The following is a 20,987-nucleotide window of genomic DNA, read 5'->3' as shown; positions in this document are numbered from 1 at the left end:
GCTTCCACTTTCATCTACCGTTTGTGAAGAGCAGAAGAAACAGCAGGGCCATTGAGGCATGGGGCCATCGGTCATGGCCCCAGGAAGGCTATGCTGAAAAAAAGCATGTTCTAGCAGCAAACCGGATCTGGACGCAATTTCGAATCCCGCTCAGACACAAATTCATGGGGCAGTCCTTCTACATCTGCCTAATTGGCCTGACGCCAGTAATTGAATGGGAGACCAGCAAAGAAGACTCTGCAGAGGAAGACCAATGACTTCTGCTTCTCATTTGCCTTGAAAATCTGGGGTTGCTGTAAGCACGGTTGGATGGGGAACCACCAAGGAAGGCTCTGCAGAGGAAGGCCCTGGCCAACCACCTCTGCTTCTCCCTGGCCTTGGAAGCCCCTTGCTGGGGTTGCTATAAGTCTTGGATGGGAAACCATCCCTGGCCTGTAAAGCCCCTTGCTGGGGTTGTTATAAGTCCGTCCCAACAGCGTTTCCATATGTATATGGAGCTCAAGAACACTGACCACAGGACAATTTTACTGGCATCTCATGATGCTTGGGGATGGCTCAGCATAATAACCAGCCTGATAGCAGTTTCAAGGAGGGAAGCATTGAGACAAAATTTCTGTTTTAACTTGGAACATTTCTCCAGTGCTTTTCTATCCAACTAATGCATGAGAGAGAGAGAGAGAGAGAGAGAGAGAGAGAGAGAGAGAGAGAGAGAGAGAGAGAGAGAGAGAGAGAGAGAGAGACTGACTCTTTACTCCCCTCGTCTCATATCAGTAATTAAGATATTTTCATCCTGTGCCCTTGGCTAATGGTTTCATTACAGGAACCTACATGCGATTGGATTTATTTTGATTAATTGCTTTTGCCAGGCAGGGTTGTTGAGGGAGGAAATCAAAGGCATGGTTTGTTTTGCAAATGGTTTGTTGAAATTTTAAATCTTCTCCCCGGCCCTGATTTCTGCATAAAACAGCACCCAAAACTTCAAGGCTGGTCATCTTCACTGGTATTCATTTCAAAGGAATGTAAATCCGGGGGGGGGGCACGATCTCCCTCTGAGATGACTGTGGTTAGTAGGGGACGGCCAGTCCTCCCCTGAGCTCCACTGGGAGAGGAAGTCTGCATTGGAAGAGTCTAAATATGCAGGGAAGCCGAGCACAGGCTGCTTAAGAATATAATCAGTTTATAGAACTAACTGTAGGAAAGAGCAGAGACAGACAGGCAGACCCTCTCAGTCCAGTCTAGCTGGGAGAGAGGGAGAAATACCAACTGTTCTCAGAAACAAGCCAATCACAAGACAGGAAGGGAAGAATTTGAAATTGGGGGAGGTCCCCAAGCTTGCTATGCTAGCTCACTGAAGATGTCAGTCTCCATGTAGGACCTAGGGATCCCCGGTTTTGCAGATCACCCCCCAGGTGACAGGGATCCGTTCCGTTGGAGGAAATGGCTTGTTTTGGAGGGTAGACTCACAGTTATGGATTTAAACTACATGTAAAACGATACCGTCTAGACATCAGGAAAAAAATTTCACAGTTAGAGCAGTTCAGCAGTGGAAGGGGCTGTCTAAGGAGGTGTGGAGCTCCCCCTCACTGGTGGTCTTCAAGCAGTGGCTGGGCAGATCCTTCTCCTGGATGCTTGAGGCTGATCCTGCTTTGAGCAAAGGGTGGCCATCACAACATCGTCAGACACCAAATTCCACATTTGAATCATTTGCCGTATAAAGTAGTCTTTCCTTTTGGCCATCGTGAACCTACTGCCCATCAGCTCTCTGTCCATCAGTTGTCTCTTTGTCAACTCTCTCCTTAGGAAAAGCACAGGGCTGCAAGTTTTATTATTTTTTCCCCCTGGGTTGATTCGCAGAAACTTAACAGCGGAAACTTTTCCTGACCTAGAGACGACGAGAGAGAGTAGGTCGCATGTGCTTCATTTCAGAGCCTGAACCCAAAGTCAAAGGCACAGGGTGAAGTTTTTACAAGAGCCTGCCGCTCCCAGGCTAGAGGCATGAAAGTGCTAACATTCCTCAAAGTCTAACAGCGTGATTTGTTCTAAATTAGCAGAAGATTCTGGTGGGTATTTCAACTTCAGGGGAAAAAATCGTGACAAGGACATTCTCTGCAGAGAGTTTCCTTTGTGCATTTTTGGAAGTGTTCCGAAACTCAGGTACGCCTGGAATTTAGAAGGCGGGGAGCAAAGTTCAAAGATTGAGGCCTTTGACCCATGAAGAAAAGCCCCTCTTTTGTACATCCAGAGCATGTCAGGCTAGAATTGACCTCTTTCCCTGGGCATGCTAGCCTTCTATGAGCAGGGATAGGTGGGCTTGTATCACCTGTGACTTTGTAAGGAGAGATTCCCGCTTGCATCCCGATTTGAAGGGGTACAGAATCATCATCATCATCATCATCTTCTTCTTCTTCTTCGGAGCTTCCTTGGATTCTCCCTCCAATTAATTATAACATCTCAGTTTTACATCCCCACTTAGAAACATCATTAGCATCTCCTTTCGATAGAACCTGTTAAATCAGACGTGTTTGTACAGCCCCCCTTCTTATAAACACCAATCAGTTAAGATTTCTTGATGGACCCAATGAAATGACATCTCGATGACCGCGGGGAAGGTGAGAAGCATCTTGGGATGTCCCCCCAGTCCTTAGGATCTTTTGAATCTCTGATGGCTCTTTGGGGGGGGTGGAGGGGGCTTTGAAGTGAAGCCACCCCGTTCACAGCCAAAATTGCACCCGAGGCCGACAGCTCCTTTGAAGTACGGGCGCACGTAGGCTGCATCGCCGAAATTCAATTATGTCAGCCATCGTAAGTGGGGTTCTTCTTATTTTTTCCTCCCAAAAGAAAGCCACGCAACGCCCATCGGAAGGAAATCCAAACAGCATATCTGGGCTGAAATGGATCACAATGCGGAAGGATACTTGGGTGGATCAAAAATTAAATTAAATTAAGCAACGGGGCATGGGGGTTGTGGGCACCATAAAATTGATACTTAATAACAAGATTAGCATTTATATTATGTTTTTGCGCCCGGCGCTTGACAGATGCCTTTCTCGGAGAGAAGAAAGGAAGTGCGTTTGTGGAGCAGGGTGGAGGGGTCCCCGTTTGGAAACCTCTGTGCCATGTTTAACTGGAATGCATCTGTTCCTTGACCTGGATGGCTCAGGCTTGCCTGATCTCGCCAGATCTCAGAAGCTAAGCAGGGTCGGCCCTGGTCGCTGTTTAAATGGGAGACCCGAAAGAGAGCTTAGGGTTTCTATGCAGAGGCAGCCCACGGCAGCCCACCTGTCACGAATCAGCCCATGACATAGAAGAACTCCTGGAGGGATAAGGAATTTGGCTCCATACTCCTGGAGGGATAAGGAATTTGGCCCCATCCATCCAAACATCACCAGCAAACAGCCCATAACACAGCCTCTGGAGAAAGAGTCTCCAGAAGGTTCTTCTCCTGATATAGAGCCACCAGCACTGCCAGAAAAACAAGTACCCAGCTTGGGAAGCATGCACCCCGAGCAAAGGAGCTGGCAGCAAAGAAAAGAATTTAAAGACAGACGATGTAGTCGTGCTTGTCTGCAGGGTCACTATCACGGGGAACTGGAAGGGGGGTTGGACTAGATGGCCTGTATGGCCTCTTCTAACTCTATGATTCTGTGATTCTGTGAAGAAGGGAGATCTTGGCAGGATGAGGGCTGAAGGCAGGGGCCAAGTTACTGAAAGTAATTCAAGGACCAGGATTTGGGGACTGCCATGTCCTGTATAAGTAGTTTGCAACAGCAGGTCAGTGTGGGGGCTATAGCACGGTGACTGTCCAGTGTGGTCTCAAACCCTGACCTTTGCCTGCTGGATTGTCACTGGACCATGCCGTGACCCTCTTCCTGCTGTGACCATGCTCCCGTTTGCTGCCTGCCCCAGCCTTGGACTGTAAAGCTGCCTTCAGACTGGAGCCCCCTGGTGCCGTGCCCATCCTGCCAGGTGGCCCCCCACCTCCGAACGCCTCTTGCCTTGAAAACCCTATAAGGTCTCCAAAAACTGGCTGCGACTCGGTGGCACTTTACGCCACCCCTGGTGTGTGTGAATGTGGAGGGTGGGGGCTGCTGCATCTACAGCAAAATTGACAAGATGATCTTGTTAGATAATCCGGATCTGGAGGTAATGAGAAATGCAAATGGACCAGGACAGGGAATGGAATCGGTGGCATATTTTCACGCTCGGCTGCTTCTCCTTTGGCTTTTTTTTTTTTGGGGGGGGGGGGAGGGAATTAAAAGCAAAGATGCAAAATGTGCAAAGTTGCTTTTTGTCCTCTCTGCCACTCACTGCCTTCCTCAGTGATACATATCCAGTGATCCAGTGATATCTCCTCTCTGGCGTGCATCTACCCCTCCCCCCATCTTATTGGAGATCTCTGAGCTTGGAAGAGCTGCAATGGTAAATAGAATTAGTTATTGTTCACTGCAGGGTGGTGGTGGATGGGGATGAGTCTTATTCCAAAGGTCTCTGCTTGCTCTGGGTGAAAAGGGACGGGCCAGTTTTTGTCTCTTGTGGCCCTTCCTTGCAAACCCAAGGAATTGCTGATCGCCACTGTGGGGTGGTAGGTGAATTTCCTCCAGGCCAGGCTGGATTCTGGAGATTTTTGGTGGTGAGGGATCACTTGGGCATGAAATTGGGTTCCCTGTGGAGGGCAGGTAGTAGTGAATTTCCTGCATTGTGCAAGGGGTTGGACTAGATGACCTTGGAGGTTCCTTCCACCTATATAATTCTATGACTCCAAGAAGAGAACTGTTGCTGGCCCAAGGTTACCAAGCCAGCAGCATGTGGAGGGGCAGGGAATCAAACCCAGTTCTCCAGATTAGCGGCCACTGTTCTTTAACCACCACACCACCCTGGCATTCAACCTCTGCCCCATGCTCTTAACCACTACATCATGTTTGAGGAGAGAGAGGGAGAGACTGGCTTCAAGTCCCTGGCTGCCTGCAGTTGCTGCCTTATGGCAGCCAAGTGCCATAAGTTTTTCTAATGGAACAACAACCAAGAGGTCCTCTAAGTATTTCAAGCATGCGTGGCATGGGAAATCCCAACCCATCCAGAACTGGTGTTCCTCACCATCATCCTTTCCTTCTTCCACAGGTATAGTTTCCTCCCTGATCTGGATCGTCCACGCAATCCCCATCTCATCAGGTCTTGGAAGCTAAGCAGGGCCAACCCTAGAAAGCATTTGGATGGTAGGTCCTCCGAGGACCGCTAAGAGTTATGATGAGGAGGCAGGCAATGGCCAACCACCTCCCAACATCTCTTGGCTGGCTGCCAGGCAAGCCTACAGTCTCTGAGCTACATGACATATCCCATCTCATACGATAAATAAATTGGTGCAATTTCAATCTGAACGCCAGAAATGCCCTGATAAAAAAAAATCACTTGTTGAGCCAATAGCATGTAATGCCAACCTGAACAAGCCAAGGGCAAATCACAGCATCCAGCACCAGGTGAGAACCCCACCTGTCTTCAGAATCTTGTATAGGCAGGCACAGGATTATCCAAAAGCAAACCAACCGTTGCCACTGCTTTGATACACACTTTGAAGTCGCCGAGCTGTCAGTCCAGCGGTTGCCCTCTTGAAACGCTGACCAAAGGTGGTGCAGCTCGAAGGAGAATTCCTTCTGTGTGCTTGGCATCTCATCTCTTTTTAATCCCCAGATTAAAAATGCACGGTTATGTACTCAGTCCTATGGCTGCGATAACTTATTCATTTCCTCAGAGGGGCTGGTGCAATCGTGGTGACCAATGGAGAGCCACCGAGTGAAAACAAAGGAAAGGAACCCCCACAAATAAATAAATGAATATTTTATCCACAAGCATCCATGCTGCCGAGGGGGACAGAGTACCAATCAGCCCAGGACAAGATGATGCGCAGAATCCAGGGTGCTTCAATGCAGGTGTTACCAGAAGCGTTAGTTGTGAACCACGGCGGCAGATCACCAGGTGTGGGGATTTCCAAGAGAATACACCAGGGGTAGTCAACCTGTGGTCCTCCAGATGTCCATGGACTACAATTCCCATGAGCCCCTGCCAGAAAACGCCCAGGGGATTGACTCTGTCAGGATACCCATGGGATTGCTCCATCAAGAGAGCCATGGACTTGCAAGATCCAAGCACGATCCAAGCAAGGACCTTTTGGAGGTCCTTAATCCATCAGGTTGCATAAATTGGATGTGACGGCATTAAGAAAACATGTACAAAAGACGGCACTCGTACAAAAAGAGCCTAGCGTGCCCTTCAGGCAATACCCGTGTACTTTCCGCATCGGGGAACTCACTGTAGCTCCCACACTCCCTCCAAGTATCAGAAAGACGTCCAAGATAACTCGCGCTTGGCCGAAACCCAGAATCCTTCATTTAAGTTTTCCGCACAAAAACTGTGCTCTCGAAGGCTCACAGGCCGCAGCCGCTGTTAAATAAATATTTTAGGATAAGGAGAAGTTGCAGAGCACATTTGTTACTCCCATTGCTGTGTGGTGAGGTTGCGGGCTTGTTTTATTGGCACCAATTAACCGGAGGGGGCTTATTAACGGCCCCTGTTCCCCTTGTAACGAGAGGCATCCCTCGTCCGGAGGATTCTCCGGGTCTTCAATTCTTCATCACGTGGTGGCCGCAGTATGGCTCACAAGCGCTCCGTTCCATGTTTGCAAGCCGCATTTTCGCCGTCCCGCTTCAACGGCGGCGCTGCCTGAAAACCCATCAAGTGGGAGCCGGGGAAGCGCTCCCCTCCCCCATCTTCCTGCCAACAGGTTTAATTTAGCCCATTTCAAAGCTCTGTGGGGAGACATTTCCACCGGCTCTCGCCTCGTTTCGGAGGCCCGTCTTTAATTTTTGATAAGCACGTGTAATAATGCAGATACTCGATCGTGCCGAGGAGGGAACAGCGGCGGCCAAGACGTCATAAAAATGTCAACAGACAGGGCCAGGAGGAGGGAGACGGGGGGGGGGTGGCTTTGGGAGGGGGGAGAGATGGCAAACTTTATGGATTTCACTCCAGAAGCCGGTTCCCAGATGGGTAACTTGCAGCGATTTGGACTGCAGAGTCCTTTTAAGAAAAAACAAACCAAAACACCCTTTGCAGAAATCACAGAGATTTCTCACTAATGGCTGGTGGACTCCCCTAGAGCAGGGGTAGTCAACCTGTGGTCCTCCAGATGTCCATGGACTGCAATTCCTATGAGCCCCTGCCAGCAAACGCTGGCAGGGGCTCATGGGAATTGCAGTCCATGGACATCTGGAGGACCACAGGTTGACTACCTCTGTCCTAGAGGAATGTCTGCCCAGTCAGGCTGGCGTTAATCAGCCACCTCTGGGGCTCTGGACCTTCTACCGTTGTGCATAACTCATGACTCTTTTTTTGCACAATAGTACCACAGAGCTCTGACCTGGATAGCCCTGGATAGGTAGACCTCCAAGGATTCAGGTCGGAGTTCCTCCAAGTTCCTCCAAGGAACACCAGGGGTCACGACACAGGTGCAGGCAGTGGCCAACCATCTCCCAACATCCCTGCCTCGTATTTGGACAGGAGACCTCCAAGGATTTGGGTGGCAGTTCCTCTAAGGAACACTAGAGGTCATGATGCAGAGGCAGGCATTGGTGAACCACCTCTGAACGTCCCTGCCTTGTATATGGATGGGAGGCCTCCAGGGATTTCTCCAGGGGAGCTCGTCTTTATCATCTGGGGATCCCCAGGTCCCAGCTGGAGGCTGGCAACCCTGCATCAAAAGCAGGCAAAGGAGGACCAACACAGGGTTGCCTAAAATGAAGATTTGGGCTTCCAGCTCTGGGTTGGGAAAGGCCTGGAGACTTTGGGGGTGGAGCCACAAATGGGTGGGATCTGGGGCAGGGAGGGACCTCAGTGGAGTACAATGCTACGGAGTCCACCCTCCAAAGTGGCCATTTCCTCCAGGGGAACTGACTGACCTCTGTAGTCTGCAGAGGAGCTGCAATTCCCAGGGATCCCCCGGCCTCCCCTGAGGACTGACATCCCCAACAAGGTGTGTTCCGCCCTGAGACAGGCCCTGTGGCTTTCCTCCCACAAGCCGCCCATCCCTGGGCCAGCCCCCTCCTCCAGGAGCCCACTTATCCAGGCGCTACAAGGGCGACGCTTCCGCATTCAATGGATGTCAGCTATTACAAACTGCCATGTAGTCGGGGGGTTTTTTTTGCTAATGGAGGATTTCGGAAGGCTTACAAGAGTAATAAATCGCACTGTGAGTGCATTTATTATTGTTTGGGGAGAGAACAAGCCCTGCCGTCGGACAATCAGCGTTGATCAAGCCGGCGGGGGGAAAGGGAGAGCCGCCGCGCCTTGGAGCACCCAGATGAAAACAAATGCGCCCTCCGCCCGCCTTTCCATTTCATTTGCCGCCATTCTCCATCCTCTCCAGCGGGCCGTTCGCAGCCGCTGACAACCACGGCGCGACAGCCCTTCCCTATGCGCAGCACGCTGCAGCTGGTGGCCCGAGGGATCCCAGGCGCCTGCACAGGCCGGGAGAACCCTCTCTTTGGCATTGCCCCCCCTGCTATTGGGGGGTTTCAGAAAGTGGGGGGGGGGAATCCCCCCAAACAGCCAATTTCACAGCAATGCTCCCTCCCCCTCCCCCCCAAGACCTCTTCTACCGCACTCCCTGGGAGCAGGAAGAATATTTGAGCGTGATGCCCCCCCCCCCCCGAAATGCCAAGATTAACAAGGGGGGGGAAGGAACTCTAGGGTGAGGCCAATTTTTTTAACCATAGACTTTCCTCTTCCTGATTGCCCTGAAATGTGGGGGGGGGGGAGAGGGAGGCTCCAACCAGGGGATCACTTGGGGATTGGCAACCCGACACCAAAAATGTATGTATTTATTATTTAAATATATAAGCTCTTCAGCCTGATTAAAGTATTATCTTAACACAGGAGAGCTCCAGGATTCACCTAGAGGTTGGCAACCACAGGGGCAGGGCATGCCTGTGCTCGGACGGAGGAATGCAATTCAGTTTGAAATAGAGTCCAGCACTGATTGGCTAGTCTAGCTGTACGAAGCCGGGCATTTTTTCACTCTCCCCTCTTCTCCCCTGCATAGTGCAGGGGGTTGGACTAGATGACCCAGGAGGTCTCTTCCAACTCTATGATTCTATGATTCTATTCTATGAGTCCCCTTCCCCAAATCTGACTGCCTTCCTTGTCGATATTTTCGGTAAGGACTGCCGGGATCCAGGCCGTCACAAGACCCATCCTGGCCTGTACCCACGTTGTTATACCGTTTGTTCTTTTTCAAGAAGGGCCAGACATCTGAAAAAATTTGATTTGTTTTGATTCGTTTTCAAATGCCTTCGACATTTGTCGGTGACGGTCCCGGGAACGGCACCGGGCCACGCAAGAAACCTCTTCTGGATTCTGCCAAGCTGTAATTAATGAGTTCTGGAGGGGGTTTGAGGACTGCCCAAAAGAGACACGACAACAACAGCGAAAAAGCACGCACACCCCCCAACTGGCTAACAAGGAAAATGCTTCATCATAACGGAGGGGTAAGGGCGGGGTGATATATCACCGAGGCTTTTCCAAGCGCCCTGAAATAGATCGAGATGCCCTCCATGCGTCTGCGCATGGATGCAGATGAATACCCAGGCCCACACGCCCACGCCCCAGCACGCACGGCACCTGTGCTCTGTCATCCGACACATGTTTGCCTTGCTCGGCTTCCTGGTTTACCATTCATTATCGCTGACAAATTCTCATTGCAGAGGACGTTTGTTGCGTGTGTCATCGGGGAGATGGAGTTTGCCGTTTGGCAGCTCGGTTCCAGGAAGGGCTGGCGGGTGGCGAGGAGGGGGCGGTGGGGAGGGGGGGTAGGAGCAACAAGAAGAGGAGGGTCGAGTTGGGTTTCCGCTCGCAAGGGGGCCAACTACCGGACGGGTCTTCGACAGGGAGGTGCGTCTCTTTCCCTCCACCCCTACGGGTCGGTCCAAATCAGCTCTGGAACCGATCTGAAGGTTCGGGTGGGTCTCATGGATTTCAGCTTTGGGGAACATTCTCTGGAGTACTCTGAGCCCAAGGTGAACCTGTAATCTGCAGGCTCTTTCTGACTCTTTGTAGGAGACGACCTTTCTGATTGCCCTGAGCTGGGCCAATCTTGTCAGATATTTTCCGTAAATTGGCTGTAACTCGAGGGCTTTTTCTCCCATTGCCTTTCTGATGGGGGAGTGGCTCTCTTGGCGCCCCCCCCCGCCCTCATCCACTCACCCAGCCTCCCGTTCTTCTGAGCAATGTCTTCTCTCAGGCACCTCTCCGCTCTGTGGTTTTTATGGCCTGGCCTCTGTTACTGGACATTTGTACCCTGGGTGGTGCCAAATTCAAGAATCCAAGCCAGCTCTATAAATAACCAGCCCTCACAGGGCTACTTGATTGATGTCCAGGATATCTTCTGGACATTAAAACCCTGTTCTTGATGCCAAAATAATCTGATTAATACACAGAATAGCTTCTGGATCACGTCCAAGTGTCTGCGACATAGTGATCTGTCTATTACCCAGATTTTTAAAAGCTTGCCTCTCCGACAAAGAACTCAGACTGGCATATGCGAATCTCTGTTTCTCATTTCACCTTCACAACAGCCCAGTGAGGAAGGCTAGGCTGAGAGACAATGAAGAAGAAGAGCTGGGGGGTTTGGACCACACTTTGTACTACCCAGATGAGTCTCAAAACAGCCTACAATTCCCTTCCCTTCCAAGTCTCCCCACAACAAAGAGAACTGGGACTGGCCCAAGGTCACACTCCAGGCCTCATATGTCTTAAAATGGCTTACAATCGCCTTCCCTTCCTCTCCCCACGACAGACACCCTGTGAGGTAGATGAGGCTGAGTGAGCTCTGAGAGAACTGGGATTGGCCCAAGGTCATCCAGCCGGCTTCAGGTGGAGGAGTGGGGAAGCAAATCCAGTTCTCTAGATTAGAGGACACGGGTCTTAACTGTTACACCAAACTAGCTGTCAAATGACTGTCCAAGGTTATCCTTTGAGCTTTAGGAGGGGTGATTTGAACCCAGGTCCCTAAGATCCTAGAATCACACTCTAGCTACTACATTATTCCAGCCCTCTTTAAACATCAATCCTTTTTCTCCCCTTTCCTCTGCCATATCAAGCTTTGTCCATCCTAATGGGTCTAATTCTCACCACCGTGTACCTGACCCCCTACTCCTCAGCCATCAGAATGTCCAAGGACATTCTGTGACATCACAGCAGCTCAGCCAATGGCAGTGATGAGCTCACAGGCAAGCAGACCTGTAGGCAGCTGATATGAGAGTTTCCCCCCCGGCTCTCTTTCCAATTGCTGATGGTAACTCCAACAATTGGTTGTTTCCTTGATCTCTGGGACCAGGAGCTGGTCTTGAACTCGCTCCAGAAGGATTTAGGTGGAACTTCTCAGAAGCAGCGGCTTGACAACAATGAGGCATAAAACAACATAATATTTAAGCCTTCATATTGGAAAAGACAGCCCGTTTGACAAGCCAGCTCTGTCAACAGAACCTCGCAGGCAGCCGTGCAGCTGGTGCTGCGTTGTGTACAAGAGGATATTGGAGAAGTTTCAGACCCAGCCAGCTTCCAACCCCACCAGCCCGATCCCGCCCCAGATGCTTTTGCTTGAAAATGCCCCGACGGAGCGGCACTCTCGGTCCACCAGCTGCCAAAAACCTCAGCCACCATATGTGCTCGCAGCTGCTGTCTTTCGCCTGCCAGAGCAGTCGAGGGGGGGAGGGCAAAGGGGCATTTCTCCCGGGGACCAGAGGGTGGAAGGTGGCAGCCAACAACGCAGGAGACATTTGCGGGGAACACAAGAGATGGCCGGCGGGAACACCAGGCCGTTCCTACAGCCAATAAGGTTGCCATCTTTCTATCTCAGGCGGCCAACTGGACCCTTCGGAGATGATCCCAAAATGCAGTAATGTCTCCGCGTGGAGGGAGGCTGTTTTAAGGAGGACATTCTGCAAACAACCATATTGTGGAATATATATTAGCATGACCCATCAGCTGTCTAGACCAGACGTCTTTCGACCAAGAAGGAGCCCCTGGAATAATTTTTCAGACTTGTCCCGGAAATGATGTCAAGCTGGCTATGCCCCTCCCCCACACCCCGGAAGTGACATCACTACCACATCTTTAGCCCGCCTTTCGCTCCCTCCCCACACTTCCCTTCCCCCCCCCCACTGTGCCTCATGTAGGGCAGAAAGAAGAACCGGAGTTGAGAAGATATCCCAGACTTCCCATTCATACCACGACATTTCAGAGCTCCCACGGACCCCTTCAGAGCTTTCGTGGACCACCAGGTGTCCATGGCGGCCTGGTTGGGAATCCCTGGCCTAGATTGTCTCCAACTGCAACTGCAACCATTCATTTGCTCTGTTTTAACCGAAATTTCGGACAATGGCATTGATCATTGTGTTCCGGCATTTTCTCTGCCATCCACCATTCTGTTTTTTCCAGATCTTGATTTTTCATCATTTCTTTTTTTAAAAATCTGACTGCAACACCAGGCTGGCCAGCACAGCCATCCAAATGCTACCGACGTCTCTCAGGGCTACTGTCCTTTCCAGTTCTGCCCCTTCCCTTCTGTTGCCGGCTTAACTATTAATTACGGCTGGCTCGATTGTTCGTTGTCACCTCTCATTTGGGGGTGTATATTAAAGGACTTTTCTTCTTTTTCTTTTCAAAGCAAAAGGTCCCAAGAAATGGAATGCATGAATACATGGCAGAATCCCCAACTTCTGACCTTGGGTGACTTTGGGCTAGTTGTTCTCTAAGAGCTCCCTCAACCCCACCTACCTCCCAGCGTGCCTTTGTGGGGAGAAGAAGGGAAAGGTATTTGTAAGCCGCTTCAAGACTCTAGCTCTCTTCCAATCTCATCCCAACCTAAGGAACTAAAATTGTCATCGAAAATTTGGTTGACAGAAGGCAAAGTCCATCTCCACTTATCAAACCTTGTGATCACCGAGTTTTGACTGACCTCAACAGAATTCCCAATGCCCCTTTATTTCCTCCCAGGCAGAGGAAGAAGCTGCGGCTGATTGGCTAAGCCCATTTCAAATGCAGAAGGTTTCTGGTTCATCTCCTAGCCCAGGATTTCCCAAACACAGCACTGAGGCACGACACAATACCATAAAGGCCACTCAAGAGAGAGCTTTCTGCTTTCCGGAGCTCCGGAGCCAGTAAAACAGAGCTCTTCCACCAAGTTTATGATCAGGGCCAGTACTAGAACAGATGGTATGGGTCCCCTCTCCTGTTGGCGCCCCAATATCTCAGCGCTGAACATCCGGTTGCCCTCATGCTGCCTTTGTACAGTATTTTCTCAGGGGACAATAGTTTTTGCCATCTGTGGAAGTCATTGTATGTTGATATTGGGGTTTTAAATGGGATTTTATGGCGGTTTTATTGTATTGTATGGACTTTTGTGTAACCCGTCGTGAGCCAGTCTCTGAGAGCGGTAGGCTAGAAATCCATCCATCCATCCATCCATCCATCCATCCATCCATCCATCCATCCATCCATCCATCCATCCATCCATCCATCCATCCATCCATCCATCCATCCATCATGGTACTGTGCCAGTTTTAAAAAAATGGCAGCTGATTAGAGAAAAAGAAAAGGGTTTTTTAAAACCCCTTTTAAAAATCCTTACCCTTATGGGGGCAGGTGGACCCGCCCACTTCCCAAAGTGGCCAATGGTGGGCCTGGAGGGGATGGGAAGGGGAGGGGCCATGACCATTTCAACCTTCGCTGCTCAAGGCTCCTCTCACTTCCAGGGGGGCATGGCAGGGAGGGTTGGCCAGTTGACATCACTTCCTGGTCCCTCGAAGCCTGAGAAAGATTTCAGCAGTACCTCCATGTTCAAAGGGTGGGGAAAGGCTGTTCTAGCCTCTCCACTCAAACAGCTTGGGGGGGGGGGAAGACTCCTGATTGTTGTTGCAGCCAATCAGAGTCAACAATGCTAGAAAGGCCAATGGCGAGGCGCAGTAGAAGGCTGCTTCATAGGTCTGTACATATCTGGAACAGATCCATCCATTAGGCATGCCTGATGCTAAACGGAGGGAGGGGGGACCTACTTTCCCCCTCTCACACAATTGGTAGTACTTAACTTCCCTGAAACACACTGAGCTGTTTCAACTCCTTAGCAGATGGCAGCATCAAGCTTTCCCTTTGACTCTCTTCCTGTGATTCGGAACAAGGGGATTGGCTCAGCGGGAGAGGAGCGTCCAAATGAAGAAGAACTCAAAAGCAGCCCGGCTGGAAGTGCCGAGCTAAGCGGAGAGAAAGCGGCGAACGTTCCCTTTATCTAGTTCTGCTCCCGCTAACAAAGCCAATTTCGACCGCTGGTACATTCTCCACCTGGGTTCTATTAGTGCGGCGCATGACGGCCCGTGCCAAGCCTTTGCGCTAGGTACGGCAGCAAAACCTGTGCACCGCGCTCCGGGGGCCGTTCAAAATGTGTTTTGAGGAGGCATCTCATTACCGGGCTAAAGCCGAGCTTCACGGATTTGGCCAAGCGCTCTGGATCCCACTGCAAGTTTACGATTAAGCACGGGGTCGCCCAAAGCTAACCCCGTTTATTTCTTTTCATGACGACCCTAGCCCAAAATGCTTGCAGGTTTTCAAAGCAGATTCTTCAGCGGGATCGGCCAACAAAGAGGTGCCGTGTGCAAAAATGTTTACCTGTTCGTTCACGCTGATCTCTCTCATTGGCTTTCTCCACTGGCTTTTCTGGGCCACAGAAAGTGCCTTCAGGATGCCGCTGATTTAGGGCAATCCTGTAGGGCTTTCAAGACAGAACACAAGCAGAGGTGGTTTGCCATGGCTGCCCTCTGCATTTTTTGTTTGCCTCAAGTCACAGCGGATTTACGATGACCTTCTAGGGCTTTCAAAACAAGAGACAAACAGAGGCGGTTTGCCATTTCCTGCCTCTGGACAGAGACTTTCTTGGAGATTTCTCATCCAAGTAGTAAGCAAGGCCAACTCTGCTTAGCTTCCAAGATGCAACGAGATTGAGCTAGCCTGGGCTAATCCAGTGGCCATTCATGGAGGTCTCCTATTCAAGGAGGCTCACCCAACTAAGCTTCAAAGATCTGATGATATTGAACTCGTCTCGGTAAATATTTCATTTTGTTATTTTATCAATTTCTATTTTTGTTAATGGTCTTGAGTTCCCTTTGCTGCTGACTTCATAAATTCACATCTATCACATATGCATGTCCTAAGTGATACAGGATTTTATAGAAACGCTTTATGCCATTTCTATTTCCATGTCAGGAACCCAAAGGTTAAGAGAAATGTATTTAAATTGGAATGCAAACGCTGCCAGAGGCTCATGGGAACTGTAGTCCGTGGACATCTGGAGGACCACAGGTTGACTACCCCTGCAGTGCTGCATAGCCCAAATGCACCTTGATCCTAAAGGGTCTTCATCAATGGTCATATCAATTATAATATATGCACACATATGCATATTATAATATTACAATAAGACCTGGTTGACGGCATAAGAATCACAAAATGTGAAGCTCCCAATAATATGAAATAATGATTTCAGGTGCAGAGCTTACAATCAAGAATAAAAATGGTCAACAACCACCACTCCGGATTACAATTTCCCTACAAGAAGAACCCTGAAGTGGACAAATATCAACAAAAACTGAGCAGCATCAACTCTCTTACCATTGCCAGAGGAACAATTCCCACAAGGTCCTTTTGGCAAATAAAGATTTCAGAGAGGGCTGTATCTGTCGTCCTCTTTCGTGGATATTCCACCTGCCAAGTGATTGGCTGGGTCCCCGAAAGGCTGCTGAAGCTGGCTATTTCAAAGTTCAGTTGCACCACCTCGCTGAACAGGTTGTTATTGTTTCTAGAAGAAAGAAAGGGGAGAAGGGGGGGGGGAAAGCATTAGATCAAATAGAGTGGAAAGAGATGCATGCTCCACCTCTTCAGGGAGCCCGTCATACACAGCAGGAGCCACAATGAAAAAGGTTCAAGCATCTAAGTGTGGGAGTAGTCAACAGGTGGCAAAGGAACGTAAGGAAGGGGGCGGTCCTTCAGATATGGGGACCTGAGTCACTAAGGGATTTAAACATCATAAAGCACCTTGCATTGGACTCAGAAACTGGCAACTGGCATCCCCTTTAGAGCAGCTGGCTGGCCAGCTGCATTCTGGATCAGCTAAAGATATGGTGCTGTCTTCAAGGGCAGCCCCAAGTAGAATCCATGGCAGTAGTCCAAGTGTCCGGTTACAGGAGAGTTAGATCAGCATATCGAAATCAGCCAAGACTAAGAAAAGAGAGAGCTGGCACACCATATGCAGCTGATGAAATCCTTTTCTGGGAAATCCAGGTTTTAGGGGACAGTTAGGGAACAGATTATAGGCATTCAGGGCTTGTCCTAGAACAGATGTGGACACTAAAAGAAATGATTGAAACTGGGAAGCAACAACAAAATGATTTTCACAGAATCACAGAGTTGGAAGGGGCCATAAAGGCCATCTAGTCCAACCCCCTGCTCAACGCAGGATCAGCCCAAATTTTTTCCTGTTCCAGAAATGGGGGGAAGGGGAGATTTTATTTTGGGGGAATCTGAAACCAGAGAACAGTTTCAATCTCCTTCTGTGAATGGGATACAATGCAGCCTTGAGTTTCACAAACCCTGCCTCTTCCAGCTCTGAGGAACAGTCAAAATAGGTTCCTGATTCCATCTCCTGGAAAATATCACATATGTGCAGGTGCGCATTTTTAAGGGTGCTATAAAACACAGCATGTGAATCTCCCCCCACCTACTCTGAAATATGGGCCGCTCTCTATCCCAACCCTAGAAAGGCAGACATCTGATTCCAGGTTTGGCGGAACAGCCGGGAAGATTTACTCCCGGCTGTTCCTCTTCCGAGAGATGCAGCCGTTGCAAATTCCCACCCTTTTCAGGCATCTTTAAATTGCCCTCCAAAGGCATCCATTCCCCTCTCCTTCCTCCTCTTCCCCTAACGACGACTGAGATAGATCAAGAGCTAGGCAAGCAACCGCTTAAAAGAAATACACCTTCAGAGTTATATATAACCCCTTATCCGACATAGCGGCTCGCATTTTACAAATTCTCAGGTGAAAAAGCAGCCCCTTAGTACACAGAGTTTGGAATGGCTGGGGAGCTGAAACCTACAGAAGAAAATAAAATGAAAATAAAGTACTTTGGTAATTCGGAGAGGGGTCAAAGAAGCTTCAAAGTAAGTCATCCAAAATGCCAGAGGTTTTGCTGAATGTGATATCAGCTGCAAAAGGGGAAGGCGGGGGCAGGGGGGGAAGCATGGTGCTTCATTAAACATTTTCTTTTGGCATACCGGAGCGGCAACAAAGAGAGAAGAGATGGTGGATCAGCGGTTGAGCATCTGCCCAGCGTGAGGTTCCAGGTTTGATCTGTGGCAACTCCAGTTAAAAAGCTGGGGCGGGAGGTGATGTGGGGAGGATGGGATTTGAGGGGGGAAGCGTCCACAGTGGGGTATAACCCCACGGAGTCCACCTTCACTTCACAATCCAGAGTTTGCAAGCCTACTGTCACATACTCTCAGCCGAACCAACCCTGCAGGGTTGTTGTGATTATCAAATGGAGATGAGAAGAAGAAAAGCTGGGGGTTTTGTGCCCCGCTTTTTACTACCCGAAGGAGTCTCCAAGTGGCTTACAATCACCTATCCTCCCTCCTGCACAATGAACACCCTGTGAGGTAGGTGGGGCTGAGAGAGCCCTGAGAGAACTGTGACTGGCCCAAAGTCACCCAGCAGGCCTCATGCATCTCAAAACACCTTACAATCGCCTTCCCTTCCTCTCCTCACAACAGATGCCCCGTGAAGCAGGTGGGGCTGAGAGAGCTCCGAGAGAACTGTGACTGGCCCGAGGTCCCCTAGCAGGCCTGATGTATCTCAACACGATGAGGACTTTATTCCTAGGTTTTACATACAAGGGTCAAGCCAAGACCTTGTGGGGAAGGTCTTCCAGAGCTTTAATTCGCACACATACAGCAGCGTCAAGCCATGGGTGGTTGGGAATAATAATTAAGCGCCCTGCCCATCCCCTCGATGCCCTCTGTTGAAGCATGCACACTGCCAACAAAGAGTAGGGGTTGTGCTAGACGGGGCATGGGCTGGAGCCGGCACCCAAATGAGCAGCAGGCAGGCCAGATGCCCTTTCAGAGAGAACAACAAGCAATTTATATTCCCTAAGACAGGGGTAGTCAACCTGTGGTCCTCCAGATGTTCACGGACTACAATTCCCATGAACCCCTGCCCTAAGCGACAGGAAGTATTGGAAGCAATCAGGCAGCTGCTCCCCCCCTATCTCAAACGTCATCTTTGATCGGTCGCCTCCGGCCGGGGGCATAGAAAAGGTAACTTCACTTGGCGTTCCATCCTGTGTCTGTTTTCTGTCTGACGTCTCCCTCCGCCGGTCTCCACCCCCACCCCCCGCCAAGGGCCAGGGCTTCAGAGCTCTACATCAAGCTCTGAGACAGGGGATGCAACTGAAATGATGCCAAAGAAGCAAATATATTTTATTTCTTTTATTTTGGAAAAAAGGCCCATGCCTGCTGACTCGGCAGGCCGACGGCGGGTGGAGCTGCTAAAAACATTCTGATAATGGCAAATCTGCTAATAAACCCAAGCAGATAAAACCATCCAAAGTTGAATGTTTCATTATTTAAAAAATATATCAAGATGCAAGGAAACTGTGGTGCAACATCAGGATGGCTAACCCTGGAATGCCCGTTCAAAATCACAGGTGTGGTGTAAAGTTATTTCAAGTCTACAGGTAACCGTAGGCCAACTTCCGAGGCCTTTAGCTGGGAAGTTCTTGCCGATCCCCTTTGTCCAAGCAGAGCAAACGACATGACTAAGAAACAACATAACTGAGAAATGTACTGAAGGTGGAGATAGTTTAAGAATTTCATTTCCTCCCCGCCCCATAAAGGAACTCATCGGCAGGCCGCCTTTCTTTCCAAAAAGCAATTTTAATATTGTTTGCGTCTGCCCTCGGAAACGCCGTTCTAAAAATCACCCGAGTCGGAGAAAAGAAAATTGGCCTACTTCAATTTCAGTTTGCCAAGAAATAAGGTGCAATTCAGTTATGGCGTTCGTTCTCCGTCAGTAGCACCCCCCCCCCTTTTCTGGTCTGTTCGAGGAACGCAATTTCGGTTGCAGCTTCCGTTCTTCTGAGTCCTGTCTTAAAACCCAACACGTTAAAAACGCTGCTCGAGAAATCCCCTCCGTAAAACCTCAATCTGGCCAATAGGAATTAACCCTCACCCATACAGTTTTTACAAGGCTTTTTAAAAAATGATCTATTTTAAATTAAATGTATATAGTCACTACTTTAATGACGTAAATCAGATTATTTTGTATATTCTTTGGTGTTACCCGTCCTGAGCCAGTAGGGAATCGCGGGTTATGTATAACAACAACAGCAATTTTAAAAGAGTAACTCAGCAAAATTGTGCATTTCTGTGTTGGAATGTGAACTGGAGAGAAGATAACTCCAACTGATATGAGAACCATCTTCAAGTACTTGAAGGGCTGTCCCATAGAACAGGGGTAGTCAACCTGTGGTCCTCCAGATGTTCATGGACTACAATTCCCATGAGCCCCTGCCAGCAAATGCTGGCAGGGGCTCATGCAAATTGTAGTCCATGAACATCTGGAGGACCACAGGTTGACTACCCCTGCCATAGAAGATGGAGCAGAGTTGTTTCCTGTTGCCCAAGGGGGTTGGACCAGAGTCAACGGGTTGAAGTTAATTCAAAAGAATTTTCAGCTAAAGATCCGGAAGAAGTTCCTGACAGTCAGAGCGGTTCCTCAGTGGAACAGGCTTCCTCGGGAGGTGGGGGGTCCTGCTCTGGAAGTTTTAAAGCAGAGGCTGGAGAGTCATCTGACAGCAATGCTGATTCTGAGAACTTAGGCAGATGGTGAGTGGGTGGGCAGAAGGGGTCGTGTCCATGCTTGACTCTTGTGGCCCTTCCTGGCATGCCCAGGGAAATGTCGATCACCATTTTGGGGTCAGGAGGTGAATTTCTTTCAGGCCAGACTGGCCAGGGATTCTGGTTTCGTTGGGGATCCTCAAAACCCAAAAAAGACATGTTGTTGAAATGGGGCCCAAATACAACTGCGAGGCAGCATGCAGTCTGGCCTTTTCCCCTTCTGTCGCAGGAATGTGAGCATCATGCTCACCAGGGAGATGTGGCGGAGCTTTTTGAACTTTCCCTCGCTCTTACAATTTAGATATTAGTATGACCGTTCCATCTGTTTGTAGACTCGATATACAAAATTGAAGATGTTTTTGATATCATTATATGCTTACTGCATGTCATTTTGCCACACAATCAATCAATCAACCAATCAATCTATGTGCCATGCCAGAACAGGGTAACAGAAAGAGTTAAACGCCACAGGAGACAAAGGGGTTTTTATTCCAAATCAGCACCAATATCTGAAGGGAAATGCAGATGCACGGAGAAGAGCAGGCAGCGGAAATTGGAGCAACCAGTGTGAAAATTAAACAGGCCCTCTCTTCTCCCCAGTTCTATTTTTAAAAAAAACAGATATGTATTTGCAGGCGGGGAAGCCCCAGCTGTCTGTAATTATTGATGCATTTTCCTTGGAAGCGCAAAAATATTTGTGACAAGCCAAAGAAAATTGGAGGTGTGAATGGAAGAGCCGTCTTCGGCAAGGCTGGCTGCCAACTAGTATTGGGGGAGAAACTGAAAACATGGGCAGAGGGAAACTGTGTTTGGAGAGCTGCTGTCGTGTCATTTTTTCAGGCTGTCACTTAGTTTGCTCTCTTGAGCTTGAGAGCCGGCGTGGAGTCGTGGTTCAAGAGTGGCGGCCTCTAATCTGGAGAACCGGGTTGGGTTTCCCGCTCCCCCACATGCAGCTGCCTGGGTGATCTTGGGTCAGTCCTGGTTCTTTTAGAGCTGC

At 49.5% G+C, this 20,987-nt stretch overlaps 2 protein-coding genes across 4 annotated transcripts in view; both read right to left on the bottom strand.

Annotated features, from left to right (window-relative positions):
* Positions 1–20,987, bottom strand: part of LOC143823215 (uncharacterized) — a 575,613-nt gene that overhangs the window by 323,915 nt on the left and 230,711 nt on the right. The gene's annotated exons all lie outside the window — the stretch shown is intronic.
* The window catches only part of TMEM132C (transmembrane protein 132C), a 156,367-nt gene that overhangs the window by 29,472 nt on the left and 105,908 nt on the right, over positions 1–20,987 (bottom strand). For all 3 annotated transcript variants that reach the window (XM_077307995.1, XM_077307993.1, XM_077307994.1), the window contains exon 4: positions 15,709–15,895. In XM_077307995.1, coding sequence (XP_077164110.1) covers positions 15,709–15,895 — 187 coding nt within the window. The remainder of the gene's footprint in view (positions 1–15,708; positions 15,896–20,987) is intronic.

Source organism: Paroedura picta, chromosome 13 (genome assembly GCF_049243985.1).
Source record: "Paroedura picta isolate Pp20150507F chromosome 13, Ppicta_v3.0, whole genome shotgun sequence".
NCBI lineage: Eukaryota > Metazoa > Chordata > Lepidosauria > Squamata > Gekkonidae > Paroedura > Paroedura picta.
This window is presented reverse-complemented; position numbering and strand designations above follow the sequence as displayed.